The following is a 19,513-nucleotide window of genomic DNA, read 5'->3' as shown; positions in this document are numbered from 1 at the left end:
TCATTGCAGTCTGATATCAGTTAAGTTTGGGAGAGCAGCTACATCCCTAAGGTGGCAGTATTCACTTTTGAACCCAAAACATTTTGAAATGCAAATGAACAAAATAGGTTGAATGTACTCATGTTTTCCTGGTGAATAGCTGTCTACACAGGGAAAGGCCCACTGCCAGATGTCTTCTCTACAACAAACCAGATGACAGTGATCCTCCAGACAGACAAGTCTTCAACAGGAAAGGGGTTTCTTGCAAACTTTACTACTGGCTACCATCTAAGTAAGCATCTGAACTTTTGTATTTAAGAAGTTGTACCACAGGCCAAATATATTTCAGAAAATGTGGAAAGTGCACAGTGACTCTCAGCACTTGCTCAGTAAAAAAAGGCAAAGGTTAGAGAGAAAAAGGCAGGTTACTCATCTGTACTTTATATTTCCTGGCAAAAAAAAAGTGATGGATTTGTTCCTTAGCGTAATTGGGGCAATGTCTATATCATGTGCAACTCTATGATATTATGTGTAAAATTGACTCAGTACTTGGATCAAAATATTTTCAGATGTTAAGAGGGCAAATGCTAACTATTTCCTATAAAAACCTTAGGAAAAAATATCACTTTGTAAATCATTTCAGTGTGCCATTAAATCATGTTTAAATGCATTTGTAAAATATTTACTATTGATAACATACACTAGAAGAAAAAAGTATATGTGGTAACTCTGATCAATATTTGCAATATGGTTATTCTTGTATCTTTTAAAATTTGGTCTCTACTGTGTGAATCTGGAAAAACCAGTCTCTTAAATATTTAGACAGAAGTGATTTTGGTTCCAGCCAGATCCCTTCTGAAAGGCTCTTGATTTTCTTGGGGACTGCAATTAGACTTGTCACTCATAATTCAGCAATCAACTCTCCAAAATATGCAAAATGAAGCATAATGCATATTACATGAAAAAGTACTATGCTTAGCAGGACAAATAATTATACTATCACTAGGCCAAATCTTGACTGAATTAATTAGAGGCTTTGTATTGCTTTTATGGAAGTCTGACAGGAAAACAAAAAACAGAGAAAGAAAAAGCAGTATGTATTGAGAGATGTGTGAAGTACCATTCTCTTACCTGAAGAGGAAGTCAGCAAGGATCTATGTTCTTTTTCTTACTTTAACTCAGAAATGGCAGGTTTCTCCCAGCTTGTTCAATCAGGGGCAGATTTTTTATGGATTCACAGTAGTAATAATAATATTAGTTTCTTAATATTTTTAAAAATCTTCACCTTTGGTCTATGTTTGTAAAATTAACTCTGTTTAATCCCACTGTGCAAGACTGAGATGTTAGTTTATATGTCCATATGACAACTTTTCTGCTTCTTGTTCTGCTTTCTCTATCACATTCGTTCAGTCCAAAAACTCTCTGCCTTTTTTTTTTTTTTTAAGCTACTTCAGCATTTTTGCTGGGCCAGCCTTGCCCATATTTTGCAAAATGAAAATTAAGCTTAGCAAGGCAGAATTCTCAATTATGCTTCTTCATGATCTTGGCAGCCAAAGGACAAAGACTAATATCATTAGCATGAAGACCTAGGGATAAAAGAACTGTCAGTAAATAAATTAACTTTAGAAGAAAAGCAGATTTTTCTCTGTATTTTACTTTTTTTATGATTTTTTTTTTTTTAAAGTAAGAATTATTTGAACAGAAATAATTTTTGGCAATATACAATATAATAAAAACACAGTCAATTAAGAACTAAATTCTGTGGAATATCTGTCATTTGTTTTGGACATTGAATGTGTGAAAATCTAGTTCAAGCCTTTTAGAAGACTTCTAGATAATTAAGTATTTCTGTCAGTAAGTCCAGGAAGGTAAAAGAAACAAGTTTATGATGGAATTTAAATTTTGACTGTATATTTCCTGTAATACAAATGAAGCCATTAAAAATACACTTTGGTTACAGAGAGAATAGTAACTTTACATTTACTCTCTCCCTTATTTACTTTTATTGTATAACTGATTTTGAAGTAGCTGAATCCTTCTTTTATGAATGCTTTCCTCATTTATTCAATTTACTTTTGTCTCTTCCACCTTTCCTAACAAACAGGTTTCAGAAGGAGTCTCAGCTCTCATTGCCTCTTTGTTCATATGCTTGACTTGACAGAGTTTAAGGTCTCTAAAATTTGTGAAAAGTATGAACATATAAAAATTGAAATCATTAGTCCCTTTTGACAGAATTTGATTTTCACTGCCATGTTTATCACTTGCAATGGAAGAACAGTACTAACTGAGCAACTCTAACCAGTGCAGAAGCTACAAGACAGAGTACCACAGATTTTATTCTTAATTAGCTCCTATTTATCTGAAAATTATCTTTATTTTGAATGAAAGATGGATTAAAATGGAAATTCATACTATCTACACAGTTTTCTTCAGGTGAACTGCAAGATCTCCTGTGAACATCAACCTTCCTCACAACTACAGATTAATGTTCCTCTCTTGTTTCCCTTCAGGGGCTTGCAGAGTTGATGAGCATCAGTGTGGTGGTGGGAAATGCATCCCACTGCATAACCTGTGTGACAATGTACCTCATTGTGAAGATGGCTCTGATGAATCAAAGTGCAGTAAGCATTCCTTCATACAAAGAAATCATAGAATCATTTAGGTTGGGAAAAACTGTTGAGACCATCGAGTCCAACCATTAATCCAGCATTGCCAAGCTCGCTGATAAACCATGTCCCCCAGTGCTACTTCTGCATGTCTTTTAAATCCTTCCAGGGGATGGTGACTCCATCATTTTGCAGGTTGATATGCCTGACAGCCCTTTTGGTGAAGAAATCTTTCCTGGTATGGAGCCCAAGCCATGCACATTTGGCAGGAATTGCCAAGGAAAGCAGCCACAGGAGCTCAGCTAGTGTAGGATGCTGCAGATGCATGCACAGCAGAAACTCATTGGGTTTGTCAGGGCCAGCAAAACAGTCACTTTTCCCAGATAGTATATGTAATCTGGTGAAGAACTCAAAAAGGTAGGAAGCTCCTCTGTGCTGAAAACTGTAGTTGTTTATAATGGCTTCAAAATTAAATGGAAACTCAAAATACGCTTTTCTTCCGTACCCATTTCGTCTTTCCAAATTCAACTGGGTTTTGTTGTAATTAATGCTGTAATTAATCACAGCAGTATAAATTCTGCAGTGCAGGGTAGAGGATAAATGTGTTCTTGGTGGAAATTCCCAAATAGTTTTGTGGGTGCAAAGTCAAACAGTAACACCATGGGGTGAATGGACGGCACAGCTCCAAAAGCAACACCCACTGTTCACTGCTGTTCCTTACTTCTCTGGTAAAGTGGTTCTTTCCAAAATGCATGTGCACAGTTTATCAATTCATTTCACACAGCAGGGAAATGAGATTCTCTAAAACAATAATTTAAATGTAAGACTAATGCTAATATCGTGTTTGGCCTAGCACAGCTGTTAAACTGCTCTTTCTGACAACCTGCTTTGGAGAACCAACAGAAGATTTAAAAGTAGTCTTTAAGCTTAGCACAGTTCCTTTGTTTTAAAGAGCTCTGCTAGGCATCAGATACGTTTTTAGCTTTGTGCTGACAGTCCATTGATTTCAATATTTTTTTACATGCATATACATAAAAATATACATGGCAGAAATACATACAGATATATGGATGTTTGAAGACACAGATTCACTCCTCAAATTATGCCATTGGCTATTTTGTTGCAAACACATTCTTCCTTTAAAATGCATAGAATAAAACTCACTTCAGTTTCCTCTTAAGCAAAGAAAACTTGCATTTTTTCCATTCATTGCTGAAGAAGATCTAAACAAAACAACCATCACCTTGCGATTAACACGATGTATATTTTCCCAAAGATTTATTTTGCCACTGATTATTTATTACTTCATAAAAAATTACCTCACATGAAAAGCCTGGAAGATTTGTTTCCAAAACCACATTTAATCCAAATCAATCTATGTCTTAAAACAAAAGGAAAATTCCATTAGAAACTCTCACATTGAGTCTTTCCAGTGTCCAAGAGCTTTACTCATTTTCCTGAAACCAATTTATCAGAAGTTGCAATTTGAACTAGAAAAACTAGTTTTTCAAATCCCCCAATTTCTGAAACTTGCAGGGACTGCAAAGAAATGTCAGAATTCTAAACTATATGATATCTGAATTAAGCTGTCATTGAATCCCCAATGACTTTATTAATCCTTAGCAATAATGTATTTAGAGAAGAACACAGGTCTGATGAGGGAAAGGAAAAGGAGTTACAGTTCATGTTCTCTCAAAAAGAGAGTGTCAAAAGTAATATAGAGACACCTAGCAGTGCATATAATTACACAATGTTTAAGAAGTTCAAAAATTTAATTTAATTTAATCTAAGATTTGCCATTAATTAATCATTGTATATCACTTCTTTCATTCATGCACTCCAGATGTCACAGAGGCATTTCTAAAAGTCTAAATTTTTTTATTTTCTATTGTGGGTGCTCTTTGTGAAAGCATTTTGGTGGAAAAAAAGTTTTTTGCACAAGATCTTTTTTTTTAAATATTTTGGTAACCTATAAATGTCAATTCCTTGCATGCTTTTCTCTACTTCACCATGGCAATACTGTCATCTACCTGAAATGCAGCTGCAGCTGCTAAGACATATATGAGACTCTGTTGACATTATATTTAAATTTAATATTATATTAAAAAATTCTTATTTTATATATTTGTGCATACATGACAATCTGTTGGTTTTATAGCTAAACTTCCTTAGTCACTATGCAAATAGCATAGGGTTTTTTACCAGTATGTCAATGAGTTTCTGAATTTTTGTTCTGAATATTTTCTTTTGGGAAAAATTTTCATAGAAGGACTGGTTTTCAGTGAGCTTTTATTATTAGTGTGAATGTTTTAACTAAAACTGCAAAGAAAACAGTGAAAACTCATAGCAATTGGAACTGGAATTCTTTTGTTTGCTTGTTTGGTTGGGTTTGTTTGTTTGTTTGTTTGTTTGTTTGTTTGTTTGTTTTGGGTTTTTGTCAACACTCATTTTAATCTTATTTCCAGTCAAGTATTACTGAGCATCATGGAGCTAAAGCTTCATTCATTATTTGGGAATTATGTAATGCTGACTCAGAAAAAACTGAATTGTTTATAGTTTGTGAAAAATGTACTGTTTATTGTCTATTATTGTCTATTTCTGAAACATTTGCAAAATACAAGGTATGAAACTCTCCTGTAGCAGAAATATAGGAGATAATAATAGCATTTCCTTCCTGTAGAAAAAAATTAATGGAAATGCTGGGTTTATCACCTCTGTAATGCATTTTAACTCTTTTTGTGTTCTTCATTGTCAATAATAAATGTCTTTATATTACACTTCTGTTTTCTTGAGGTGGGGGAGGAAAGTGGTTTGCCACCCATCTAAAATGCTTCTGCCCTTTTCATTCTCCAGTGAGGTTACTCAATGGCTCTGTGAGCACTGAAGGGCTGGTGCAGGCCAGGATTGGGGAGTCGTGGCATCTGGCATGTGCTGATGGTTGGAGTGGAGAGATTTCAGACAGTGTTTGCCAGCTGTTGGGCTTGGGGTGAGTGATGAATATTCATCATCCTTTGTAACTTGTTTGCAGATTTGTTGAGTGTATATTGGCATGTTCCTCCTCATTTTACTGGTGTATTGTCCAAAAAAATGGCAAATGTATCTGTCTCTGTCAAGTGGAGTGCTTGGTGTGCCAACCAATTTGAACGTATGGCAAACCCTGTCTTGATGACATTCAGGACAGGATTGATGACTCTGAACATGGCAAGCTGGGCATGAGGATACATATTGGAGAACATTGGGAAAGTGTTGTGGATGCATCACTCTTTTATCACTTCATGTCATCATTTACATCTTCACTTGTAAGGAGGGCTCAAGAGTAAAGCTGGAGCCAGCAGCAGCCTTGGCTGTTCTGATTCTTAGTGCTGCTGCTCATTCCAATCAGAGATAACCAATTGGATATTCTGCTGCTGGGCTCCCAATACATTTCATACTCATGATTAGATCTGAGCTGTTGGGAGAGAAATGGAATTTCTCTCAAGGTAGACTTAGAACAGGGATGGAGTGGGGAAGGATATGACAAAAAAATAGACTTGGCTTTAGTCACCATTCAGAAGAAATTTCAGGGGACACATGGGTATTGTTGAGTACAGAGTGTTGCATTTCTCAATCTATTGTAACATTTATGGCCTAAATTTTGGCCTTACTCACATCATGTGCTACTCCACTGCCATCCACTGAATAATAATGAGCTTTCCTGCAGTGCTGAGGTTTTTAGGGAATGTCACTCATCCAACTAATAATCAAACTAAATTCTAAGCTTGCAATTCATTATTTTGGACTCTGACCAAAGAAAGATGCCTAAAAACCCACTGCTGATAAATTAATTATAGCAATCACAGAGTTAGAATGACTTAGAAAAATATACAAGTGCTATTTCAAAAATGCTTCTAATTGGATGAATGTGTGCTGGTTTCTTGGGTTTTTTACTTTTTTCCTTTGGGTGCATACTGAGTTTACATGAATACCAGCCACATTCACAAGTCCTGACTGTAATTTATCTATGCATGCATGCAAGAACATACAAACTGTTTAAATGTGCTCCTGGTTAAATACCTTGTTTTTTAGAGTGGCCAGTGATTCTTTCTCCCCCTGCCCTGCTTCCTTTCCCTTCTGGACAGAAGTAATTTTGTGGTCTACTGATTTAATTGACATATTTGATAGGTTTGAAGAAATTTTGCCTCCCATGGTGTTCTACCTTTAAAAATTACTTAATGCTTTTCCTATAACATTCTTCAGCAATATCTTTCATATTGTCTCTATAAACTACTCAGGTGCACTTGCTGAAAGAGTTCCTATTAAGCTTCCTAGTTATTTCTTATTAATTCAATTTATTGGTTTATTAAATATTCCCATTGTCAAGAACAAATATTTTTAAATCTCACTGGTATCACATTTTTGTAATGTGGGTGCTACTGCAGTTACAGCATAGGACAAAATTCTCATATATGAGTCTATATGTATGGATTGATATATTAATAGGTACATACATATATGTAACTCCTGTGAGCATCACACTATTCAGCTTTCCCCATAGCAATGTATTTGTTAATTAGTGTCACCATATTTGCTACTAAATGGATGCTTGCAATAACAGGTCCTGAGCAGGCTGTAGCTCATGCTCCTACACTGAATTACAACCTAGAATCATACTTTATTATAAAGACAGGCTAAAGTTCATCTAGGACAATTTAATTTTACCATTAATTGCTTATACATTTGCTAGTCTCACTTGTTGTTTAATTTATAAAAAGGGCTGAGCTGATCAGAGTCTTGTATCATATCCTGATTATTTATGCACCTGGGCTAAAAAGTGCAAAGTTCCTCACAGGTTCTAATAAATCTCATGTGTAAATCCTTTTGCCTCCATTTTTTAAATATGTGACTGTTGCATTTGTGATTTCTACCAATCAAGAAGCCAGTCTGGGGATGTGCTGATTGTGTATCTACAAAATACATTTTAGGCAAATAATTTAAAAATCTTCTTAATGAGTCTGGTGTGCAAGATGAACAAATTGATGCTTTGGAGAAACGTGAAAATAATCTTTTGATCAGCTTGCATCTGTAGCTTTGTGCATCTGACAGCACTGCTAATTCTATTTTTTTTCATGAACTTGCAACATTCTTCAGAAAGAAATGAGTTCCTGAGAATACTTTGCTGGTCTCAGCAAAGTTCTTCATCATATTTGACTCTGCCTACCTGGCCTGGCACTTTGCTGCTCTCTCAGATTGTCTAAAAGGCCCTTCCAGGCTGAGAAATGCAGCAGTAGTGACTTTTCCAGAAGGTGGATCATACAACTCTCCTGGTGGCACAGCAGCTTGTTGAACACCTCTTTATTTCACACACAGCAGATTTTCAGGCAGATTCCAGATTTCATCCTTCCCAGGAGAGTGAGGTTTACTGCATTTGAAGAGAAGACACAGTGCAGGTGCTCCTTGTGTATTAAACAAATGGTTTTCTTGCTCCTGAGATGTCTCAGGCTAAAGAGCCAGATGGGAGGCTGTCATCCTCCCAAAAAATTATGCAGTCTAACCACAGCTGTCTTTTTTCCTCATGCTTCCTCAAGGGAAAGCACATATGTTTCATAGATACATGTTCCAAACTGGTCATAGGAAGTATCACAAAGTACATGATGCAGAATGGAGTATAAAATAAATCTGGATATGGGTTCTAAATGTCAAAACAATTTGTCTCACCAATAGTACATAGAACTCTTAGTTCAAAAAGCCATTGCTACCAGAAAAAAATAAAAAAAACCCAAAAAAACATGCACAAAGCAAAACCAAAAAAATGAACCCCCTCCAAAAAAAGAACAAGAAAACCCCCAAAGTTTGTCAAAGAATAGACTAAATGATGCCTTTAAACTGACTACATGACCTTTAAAGGTCCTAGCCACCTAAACTGTTTTGTGATTCTGTGACTTTATGAATACACCCTACTCCTGCTCAATAGCAAACATGACACTATGGATTTATTCCCCAGCCACTCTGATTTCAACAGATCTATGAGATGAAAATTAACTTTTTTTTTACTCCATTAGATTCTTCATGATGCAAAATATAATTTCATTTCTTTCCCAGACAGTATAGCATAAGTGTAACTGCACCCCTCACCCCCCTGTTACTGCCCTGTTTGGCATTCTAAGTTCTAGTTCCATACATTTAAGAACTGGTATATCAAACCTTTCATTGTGACACAGAAAAGCTGAAATTAATATTTACTGCTGCCAAAAGGATTCATTAATATCTCAGTATATTGTAGCATTAGAAATCTTAAAATAAGACGTAAGACTGGAAATAAGTGACTCACATTTTAATCCAAATGAGTTTTTTCAAGCCTCAAAATTCTCCTTCTAAAGAGTCATTATTTGAGGAGAAGAAAAAAAAATTAAAAATCTGTTGTTTTTTTCTATCAGCATAATAATTTCCCAAGTATTGCTCCACTGGTGGAACAGGGTGTATATCTAACAAACATGCATGTCTTTTTTTTGTCCCAGGGATGCAAATATGTCATCACCTGTATCATTCACAGGAGATGGCCCATTTGTCACCATCACCAAAGGAAGTAACCACAGCCTCATTTTTACAGAAAGGTGGGTACAGTGAGGTTTCTTCCTTACACAAACCATGTCTTTAAGGATGGTGGTGATTATTTATGCAATAATATATAGCTCAAATCTTAACTGACATCTCTATCCCTTTACCGTGGAAATGATATGCTCTTTTAGCGAAATATTTCTTATCTAGAAATCTCTAAATTATGAGTACATACTATAGTAGAATTAAGACTACCTATATATAATATGGAAGAATTAGGATGGAGGGATATTCACCCATAGCTAGAGAGTAGTTGTCACAATTGGTTTGCTGTGTAATCAGGAGAAAAATAAATACTCTAAAATGTGATCCATCAAGGGATCTTTTGAAATATGAGTCACACTCTACAGTCCTTTGACTTTATTGGTATTGATATGATGACATTGGACTCACTGAGGATTGCTAATTTAAACCATCCACAGACAGGTATCTATATTTAAACAAACTATCCCCACTCAGAAAATGATTTCTGGATTTGTGTCCACGTGTACAAGTGAATTATTAGATGGCATGATCCTCAGAACACATTTGCTTGCATTCTAACCTTTCTCAGTCCAAGCTGAAGTGATTCTGAAGGGTGCTCCAAACTGGTATATTCTTGTAGATTAAATTAAAATGTGATATTAGCCCAGGATTACATCCTCAGGAAATGGTGGGATTTACAATACAACCCCCAAGGAAAAAGGCTTGCCAACATCCATTTAAAGATTTGTGATTACTTCAATTACTGTTTTCTGCTTAAGAGGGTTTATTGTATAAATTTTCTGGATTTCTACCAGAACACTGAGCCAGAAAATTACTGTCTAATTGCTAAAATGCTGAAACCATGTTGAGGACAGCAAGAGTCCATGTTCCTCCAGTTTCCCTTTATAAACATACTACATAGTAGTAAAGCAAGAGACACTTCCTAATTTTCTATGGTCTATTATTTTGTCTACAGGGGAAAAAAATAAGTGTTAGATTTTATGTTCTAATTATGCTCTGTTAACCCCAAACATTTATCATTCTCATGGATACTGAAAGTATCTTAAACTAATGGAGTATCATTGGAGGCTATTTTTCTTTTTGTCTTGAGTGAATGTCTAAACCAGCATTGCCACAAGACATCTTGAAGAGCAGTAATGATTTAAAGATGTCTTCTATTAATACCTCTTAAACACTAAAAGTGATTAAATGAGGAGGAAATGGAATAAATTCATTTATCTTAGCTGTATTTCTGTTGCAGAAATAGGTGTCTTCATGCTTCATCTGGACAGTTGATAGGAATCCTTTTGCAGGGTGACACTACTACAGATTCACACATGGTTTTTGTACAAATAATGAATGCTGGAAAGATCACACAGATTTGATAATTTAAGCAACTGAATTCATTAACTGGTAATCTAATTATAAAATGTATTTCTCACATTGTCTTTAGTTTTTACTCCAATGCACCCACCATTGAAAGAAAGGAGGGCACATATAATACAGCTTGAAAGCTGTAGTGACAGAGACAGCAAAGAAATTCTCTGGTGCCCTTAGGTAATGTGATTTTTGGCAGGATAGCTTTGTAAGAGCCCCAAATCCTGCCCCTCGGATATATGTGAACAGATTCCACAGGGACCAATTGTTTTTGCCAGTTCTAAGTGAAGATCATGCTCACAGATATCCTAACTGCTCCAGATTTCTGCCTGGCATGCTGCTGACAGCTGACACTCAGAGAGGCACAGGGGAGGATGCTCAGCACAAGCCTCTGGTGCCTTTTGGCTCCTCCTGTGCTGACCAAGAGGCAGCTGAGAGCTGCTGGGCTGAAGGGCAGGCAAGGAAATGCTTCTCCTGCTGGGAGCTAGCTCCACAGAGAAGAAAAAGCAGAGGCAAAGGAAATAATTTCTACTAAAGCAACCAGTAGGTACTTGTGGTGGAACAGGCAAACAAACCTGACATTTTGGTTGTTCATATGCATCTACATATGAGAAAACATAGAAACAGACCAAAGACCTAATATACAGCTCCCCTTTGAAAGCCTAGGAAGGCATTGTGGTAAAGGGTATTTAGTTGCTATGAAGTTTATGCAGAAGATTGTATTGGTTTCCTGGGGGTTTTCTGGTTGTCCCTGATGTTTGTCTGGTTACAGATTTGAATACAAGTCGCATAAATTGGTTTCCAGTTTTTAAATTACAGCTTTAAAATTAGGTACCTACCTTGAAATGGAAAATGGCCATGTGGGATTATTCAGGGCCAGAAGAATATTTCATTGCACCCCACTATAGTGAAGGTTTAACTGGGGAGGTGGTGGGTGGTGACAGGTCCCACTTTATTTCTTGTACCACTGTGGTGTTGGGAAATTACTGGGTAACATCTCACTCACAGCAGATACCAAATTTTAGAGCAAACAGTGAGGAATACAACATTCCCTATCATGTTTTAAGTATCCTATCACCTGTTCTGTTTAAAATGTAATGTGGAAATTTTCGCTGGAAACAAATTGTTGGCAGAGCTTGGTTTTCTATTTTCCTCTCATTCATCTTTCTGTGTGCATCAGATTTGAATTGCTAGCACATAGACTGTCCCAAGTGTTTCAGATTCATTACAGACTATGAACATAATATTAACACCTCTGGGTATTAGAAATGCTTGAGCAGTTTTGATCTGTGGTCTTGTACTCTTCAGATTCTGGCTTTATATCTCTGCTAAATAATTCCTAACCTAGCATATGCAACTATATATTTTACAGTAGCATTATTTTCTTAGTAAAATGACACAGGGATATAAAACTAACTTCTTAAATTCTTTGGCCACACTGATCTCTAGTGGTAAGGTATTGAAAATATTTCAAAAGGTAGGAAAAATACCATAGGCAGCTATAACTTTATTGCAAATCTGTCATGGATAGATGACCTGTTTTCCTAAAACCCATGAAGAATCTACATTTATTTTCATAATAAAAATTAATTAAATTCCCATTGAAGAGGAATATGTACATTTAAAGTTGCATAACAAATAAGGTTGTTTATTTATAATTAAAATATAATTTAAACATGTAGTATTAGTTATTATACTTAAGGGGCTGATACTGCTAAACTAATGTACTTGTATATATATGATTGCAGAAATTTCTCTGCGTGTGTATGCATATGTATGACAGTCAGAGTTACCTGGTGTGCAGATATTTCTGATTTAATTGCACTTTCATTCTAGAGAACACTGTTTGGAGAACCTGGTGGTTCATCTGCAATGTAACATTCAATGTAAGTACACAGAATCCAGGAATATTTCACAGAGAGGCCAAATTGTTCAGACCATAAAACCAAATGTTTATAGCTTGAATGGAAAGGTTAGGGAATGGACTATAAATGTTCTCATAATGATATAAACACAGGAAAATTTAGTCTTCACTCGATTTCAGTGTTAACTGTACACTAAAGATGGATCTGTAGTGAAAACATCCATAAAATAAATGTATAAAAATTCCAGAAGGTCTGAGGAAAGAAAACATCTAAATCCAAGTTAGACAGTTGCATCTTGATTTCAGCTATAAAAACCCAAACTTTTTTCCACAGTATTTTTGAACAGCAGTTCAGATTCTACAAAGCCTTTTTTTTTTTCCCTCCAAAAAAATTGACTAGTCTAATAAAATATGCTACATCCCTTTAATTTTTTATTTTATTTGATTCTATTTCACCCTTAGCTTGCGGAAAACACCTGGCAACTCAGAATAGTGGAACAAGAATTGTAGGTGGAAGTGATGCCAGAAGAGAGGCTTGGCCTTGGATAGTTTCACTCCAATTTAATTTACAACCCGTTTGTGGCGCTTCCCTTGTCAGTGATGAGTGGCTGGTGACAGCAGCACACTGTGTCTATGGGTAATGTTTTTATGTGCAAGTTCACTAAAGAGGAATCAGATTATCACCAAATTGTGACACTGATATGAAAAATTAACAACTCCTGGTTTAATAATTGTGTTTTGAATCACTTGTAGGCTCAGCTGAAGTTCCTTTATTTCCTGGTAAATCCTCAGTACTTACTTTAATGCAGAGAATTGTGAAAACTAAGCAGCACTTCCTGAACAATAAGAAATTGCACTTTAAATGTATTAATACTGAGCATTGGTACTTAATCCATAATTATTGTGGGTCTCCATAAATTAGGTGAATCCCTAATGGTGGTATAAAAAGGTGACATCATATCCCATAAATTAAACTCAACATTCCTCCTGTAAATTATCATGGATTGATCAAGATTTACTCTGCATCACTGAAATGAATCTTGATTTATGTGCATTGATTAAGAAATATTGGATATCCTCTCTATAGTGCTATTTGTACCATTCAAAGATGTGATGCATATTGAAATATTTTCTAGGGTTTGCTTTCATAATATCTGCAATAAAAACAAATGTTGTCAAAGACATATGAAAACTGGAATAGGAAAAAAAAATAAAAATTAGAGTAGAGCTTCCACTACAAATAGCTAAATAGTAAGGCAATGGAGACTGAGCCAAAATCCTAATGCTGCCTCATGGCATGACAGGAACTACTTTCCACACAAAGACATTAAAATGAAAAAGCTTCAGCCCTCTTAGTTTCCCCACAATAAATCCACAATTGTCTCCATATTTCCTTTTCACTTGAATCACCTGTTTTCAACTAAATCTATTTTATCATCTAGCCTTTGCTAGAATTTTCTTAAATTGAAGCTTGCAGTTTCTGAACATTTAACTTAGGCACTCCTAGTTTAGAACAAAAGAACCTCTTGATGTCAAACCAAAAATGAGAAGAAACCAATTCAGTCCAACAATCAGGCTGAAAATGCACTTTTTAAACTGTAAAGTGATTGATTAAAAACCAGCAAATATTTAAGATTTCTGATGAATACAGCCTCAAACCAGCATGTGTAGATTAGAAAAAAAATAAAAAGCAGATTGTGCCATATTTTGTCCTAGCATATCTTTTTTGATTGAGATTAAAAACTAAGAGATCAGTTTTCTGAGTCTACGAGCTGCAGCATTTCCAACAGCATCTCAGACCTCTTATTCTTTAGACATTCCATTACAATTTTCTAACTGGCACCAATATCAATTGCCTGCTGGTCAATTCTTCATGGTGTTTAAAAAGCCATGGTAATTTAGTTAATGTATTTTCCTCCTCTGCACCACCACTGATTAATTAATTATAAATAATGCATTATAAACTCACCATAAAATAATCAGCAACGCAGATCCACAGCGTGGATCTGAGACAGTGAAACTTTCATGGAATCCCAAGCACATCCACTCTGTTATATTTATTTGACAAAACATGCTATGGATTGCCATTCTATCTGACACATATATTTCAAAGCTTCCATTAACCATTCCTAACAGTGAATGCTCTGCTTGCCCCTTGCAGGAGGCACCTGAGGCCGTCCCGCTGGCAGGCGGCTCTCGGCGCGTACGACCAGTCGGAGCTGGCGCGGCCGCCGGCAGCGCTGCACAGCATCGACAGCATCATCATAAATCCTCACTACACGAAGCAAACAAAAGACAGTGATATTTCTCTGATGCACCTTCAGCACAAAGTGCAGTTTACAGGTGAGTTGTTTTCCCAAAGGATCCATTTATTCCCATTTTTTTCTATGGTTCAAAACATGCTAAGCATGCGAGGGTGGTGGGGAGGCTGCTCGGTACTTCATGGATATCTTGGCCAAAAAGTGGGTTTGAATTAATGAACATTTTCTGGTGTGCCTTCATAAAAAAACTGGGAAAAGGTTGATATTGTTTGTTTGTTTCTTGTTCACAGATTACATACAACCTATCTGCCTACCAGAAAAAAATCAACAATTCTTACCAGGAATTAACTGCTCCATTGCTGGCTGGGGAGATTTAAGTAGTGATGGTGGGTCATCTGCTTGGAAAATTCTGACATGTAGCTGTGAGGGAAAGCTTACTCCTATTCCACAGGAATTGCTAAGGTCAAACAGTTTAGAGAGCTACTCCTCCACATGGAAATTTAAACTCTATCCCATGCCACTATTCCTTCTCTGAAGGAATATTATAGTTATACTTATTAGAAGAAAATATGCATATCTAAGTTTATTAGGCTACGAAGAAAGCTTATTACATCCACTTGGAAGTTATGATGACTGCTTTTCTCAACAGGAAATGTGTTCATCTTGGTTCCAGATATTGGGTGGGGGAAGAGGAAGATTAGTCTTTCTGACAATGTGCAAATGATTTTCCCTAGAAGTCAAGGAAACTGACTGCAGTGTGAAATGTATGTTCTGTTTGTATGTCATATGCTCCAGATTTGGAGTCTCTCTGAAACAGTAAACATGCCATTTCACTTCCACAGTTGAATGCATTGACTTCTATATTAAATTGGATTTAAAATTTTGGGTAGGAATTAATAAAATGTATTTTTTCAAAAACTTCAAATAACCCAAGTTACACAATGAATAGTGAGGAGACACTGGACAACCCACGTTCCTAAGCCTTTAATCATCCCTTAGATCTCCCTACAGTAAGTTCATAGTCATTGATTTTAGTAATCTTGATTTAATTATAATCAAATTCAGTCCCATTACACAAATGAAAGGCAGGATTCAGTTAACCAGCCCTGTGTAATCAGTGACTGTGTTACAGGGGCATAGTACAGCAGCAAGGCAGGGATTCCTGATGCTCAGGAGCGTGCCAAGCATGCTGGAACAGGAACAAAACCATCAGTGTCCCAGCAGGATGCACGTATTTAATGCTGCAGGTAAATGTACTTTGTATTTTCATCAGGTCCCACTTCAAATATATTGCAAGAAGCAGAAGTCCCTCTCCTTTCCAATGAAAAATGCCAGCAATGGATGCCAAAATACAATATTACTGAGAATATGCTCTGTGCGGGATATGACATGGGAGGAATAGATTCCTGCCAGGTAAGTAGAAGAAATTCATTTCCACTGCTGGCATAAACCTCATCTAGTTACTGAATAAAATGCTCCCTGATCCTCCAGTCATGAAAACCAGAACAATCCCTGTCCATTAATGTAATTTCTACTCACAGGACTTTGACCATTTAATAATTTATCAGGATAGAAGTTTAATTTTTTTAATTTTTTTTTTTGTGTCATCTTGGCATAACAACCTCCCATAAAGGGAGATAAATATAAGGACTGGAAATTCTTTGCACTAGGCTTTGTATAATTCCTGCTGATTAATTCCATGAAGGAAAGAAGCATATGCTTAGAGAAATGCAGAGAACAGAGAAACAAATGCCAAATAGACCAAAGTCTCAGAAATCATTAAGAGAAAGAGGGAGAGCAAAGTTGCTTTTCCCCATAATCTGTAGACTCTGGAGACCTTTCCTAAGCAGACACCACAGTATTTCAGAGAGGCTGCCTTTCTGCACTGGTATGTGCTCCTGTGGTTTAGTTTTTATCCATTCCAGCTCACTTTATAACTTGCTGCTTCTCTTTGAAGATGTGCTCAGAGGTGGCTGCCACATGATTTTCCTTCCAGCAATATGGGGTCTGTGGCATGGAGACTGGCTGGCTTTCCCCCAGCCTGATGAGGAGCACTCATAATTCCTACTGCCTTGCCCTCCCAACCTAAGCCTCCACCACATGCCCTGACTTTAGTCTGGAGCAAGGACTGTGTTCAAGCCTAATGTCCTTCCCCCTCATGGTTTCCCTTTTTCTTTCTGAACCTTATACAGAACAAAAACCAGTGTAGCACCACAGGCTGACAGAGTGACCAGCACTGTGATCAGTGGTCAGTCAGCCATGAGCAAAGATGAACAATCCTGATAGAGCATCCCCTTTAGGCTGCTGTCACAGCCTTTAACATTCTGGGATGCCCTAGAGTTATGGGCAAAAGCATTTTAATGGCTGAGTCCTTGCAGAATTATCTGGTAAAGATCCATTCCCAGGGCCTAGAGAAGACACAATTAATACTGGTTCAGCTAACTCAATAGACAGTGAAAAAAAGTTATAGTTTTCTTTCTCATCCAAACAAGGTACTCATGGCTGACTCATCCCCACTGAAGCTAAATCAAATTCAGTCTCTGTTACAATCTGCTAAACTACTGAAAAGGAAGTGAGAGAAAAGGACACCTTCCCTTCTGGCAATCTTGTTATTTTGTTCTCTAAATTTGAAACTTCTTAAAACTCTGGGGTGACTGGAAATAGAACTGTGTTTTGGCTGAACATACTCAGCTGAAAAAAATTCTCCACATTTACCAAGGCTTTATGAAATATGAAGGGCTGAACATAAAAGGAATAAGATTTAAAAACAAAAAATCTCTTGATACAGATGTCCTGTATAGGAGGACTGATGTCAGCTAAAGCTCACATCATTAAAAAATAAAGAAAAAAGAAATAGGTTTTCTTTAAAGATTTTTTTTTTTCACATGGAAATATTCATATTGATCTCAGTTCCTGGCACTCAGGGCATACAGGGGTAGAGTATCTACGATTAAGGAACAAAATGAACAAACATCATAAACAGGCTCTGCTCACCTTTAACTTCTGCATTTGTTATTGCAGGGGGATTCAGGAGGCCCTCTGACATCTGAAGATGGGGACAAGTGGTTTTTGGTTGGTGTGACATCATTTGGTGAAGGGTGTGCCCTTCCCCAACGACCAGGAGTGTATGTTCGAGTCACCATGTTTGTGGACTGGATCAAAACCATCATCTCTTAGCTTGATATTTTTCAATTCAAGAAAGAGAATTTAGATGTTGAAAGACATTGCAAAATGATGTCAACTAGGCTGCCACTCCAATCTCACAGAGAAACTGAATAAATACATAAATCTTGGTGAGAAAAACATTGGTAACTTCTGTTTGTTAATAAGACCCATTTCCAAGTGAACACAATATTTCAAAAGAGATGCTGTGATTTTTTTGATAAATAGTTTTATCATTTTATTTTTGTTTTATACAGGATCTTAGGAAAACAGATTCTTTGAACATCAGTGCATTAACTGCACAGTGGAGGGCTTTACAAAGCATTGGCAGTAAAAAGAAGTTTGCAAACTGTAAATGTTGTAGTGGAAAAGAACAATTGTTAATATCAGGTGAAATATTATCTGGCTTATGTTTTTACATTGCATTTTTCAATGTGCAGTTTTATATTAATTTACATGAAGTTCTTTCTTTAAATGGGGCTCATGGGAGTTCCTCTGCTTGACTATTACAAAAGGCTCTGGAATGAGGTTTATGGATTGTGCAGAAAGGCTGACCATGGATCATGCTGCTTTCTAATGAATAAACTGAATGTCAGCCAAAAGTTCTCTCTTGTGTAATGTGTTTGGAATTAATAGAGTTTAAAAATGATTGAACAGAGCTTTTTAGTTTTCTTTCTAGGCAAGTGTTTGGCAATTATTCAAACAATTATAGAGAAGTGTGTTTGTCCACACCCAACCACAGACTCAAAATACAGCAACTTCTCAGAAAAAAGTGATGTTTTTAAAAACATTTGACAACAATGAGTATCAGCTTTCCCTCATGAATAATAGTGTTCTTATATTACATGCTTTTTCTGTACTGGTGAGTTTTAATACATATTTTGTGCTTTGTAAAAAAAAAACAGCAGGGTATCCCAGCATTCTATAGGGGAAAGAATATGAAAATCAAAATAAGGGGTTTATCTTCTTGAGCTCTTTTATAAATAAGTTTATATTAACCTACTTACTTGTTCAAATGCCTTAAATTCTATGGTGTCTTAGCATAATAGGATGCACTTCTTTATTCCTGTTTTCAGACCAGTGTAGGACTTTATTGTATTTATCATTCCACAGTACCAAACTACAAAATGCATTCTCATTTACTGTATAAGTGTATTTACCCATATACAGACACATGTACAATGGCTGTAAGCTCCTGGATTTAGTTCTTGCAATCCTAAATGCAGGCATAAAATGCTTGCATAGGTTGGAAGTCACTGATTAAAAAAAATCAAGTCCCAGACAGCTTTCAGGTCTTTTTAAGCATTAGAGAACTAGGTCCAGACCAAAATCTGTAGTTTTATCAAGACATCTGTGATCACAAAGAACACAGATAAATGTAATTATGACAGAGAGAAGGTAAGAAGGTGTTTTAGACACAGGCTCTCATATGAAAAACACAGGGTTTTTAACATTAAAATATTAAAGTTGCAAATTTTGTCTTTCATAGTGAACCATTGTTTGTCCTATTACTCTGGAAAGTAGAGCATTTTGCTATCAGTTTAAATTGATTTAGATGAAGCAATGACATTAAAATGCTTAAGTAAAATATGACCTGATTTTTTCATTATTTACCATGCATCACTATTGTACATTTGTTTTGGTCTGTTAATGAAATACAAAACCCAACTGAAAGCAGATCCAGTCACTAGAAAATGTGCTTCCCA

The 19,513-nt window shown here is 36.2% G+C and overlaps 1 protein-coding gene across 1 annotated transcript in view; it reads left to right on the top strand.

Moving 5' to 3' along the window:
- The window catches only part of TMPRSS15 (transmembrane serine protease 15), a 46,513-nt gene extending 28,246 nt beyond the window's left edge, over positions 1-18,267 (top strand). Inside the window, exons 16-25 of the mRNA XM_079315813.1 lie at positions 140-271; positions 2,490-2,600; positions 5,439-5,571; positions 9,080-9,175; positions 12,357-12,406; positions 12,847-13,021; positions 14,546-14,727; positions 14,936-15,031; positions 15,919-16,058; positions 17,667-18,267. Coding sequence (XP_079171939.1) covers positions 140-271; positions 2,490-2,600; positions 5,439-5,571; positions 9,080-9,175; positions 12,357-12,406; positions 12,847-13,021; positions 14,546-14,727; positions 14,936-15,031; positions 15,919-16,058; positions 17,667-17,822 — 1,271 coding nt within the window. The 3' untranslated portion in view covers positions 17,823-18,267. The remainder of the gene's footprint in view (positions 1-139; positions 272-2,489; positions 2,601-5,438; positions 5,572-9,079; positions 9,176-12,356; positions 12,407-12,846; positions 13,022-14,545; positions 14,728-14,935; positions 15,032-15,918; positions 16,059-17,666) is intronic.
- Positions 18,268-19,513: the final 1,246 nt, after the last annotated feature.

Source organism: Erithacus rubecula (assembly GCF_903797595.1).
Source record: "Erithacus rubecula genome assembly, chromosome: 1".
Classification (NCBI taxonomy): Eukaryota; Metazoa; Chordata; class Aves; order Passeriformes; family Muscicapidae; genus Erithacus; species Erithacus rubecula.
Note: the sequence above shows the minus strand (reverse complement) of the source record. Positions and strands in the feature narration are given on the sequence as shown.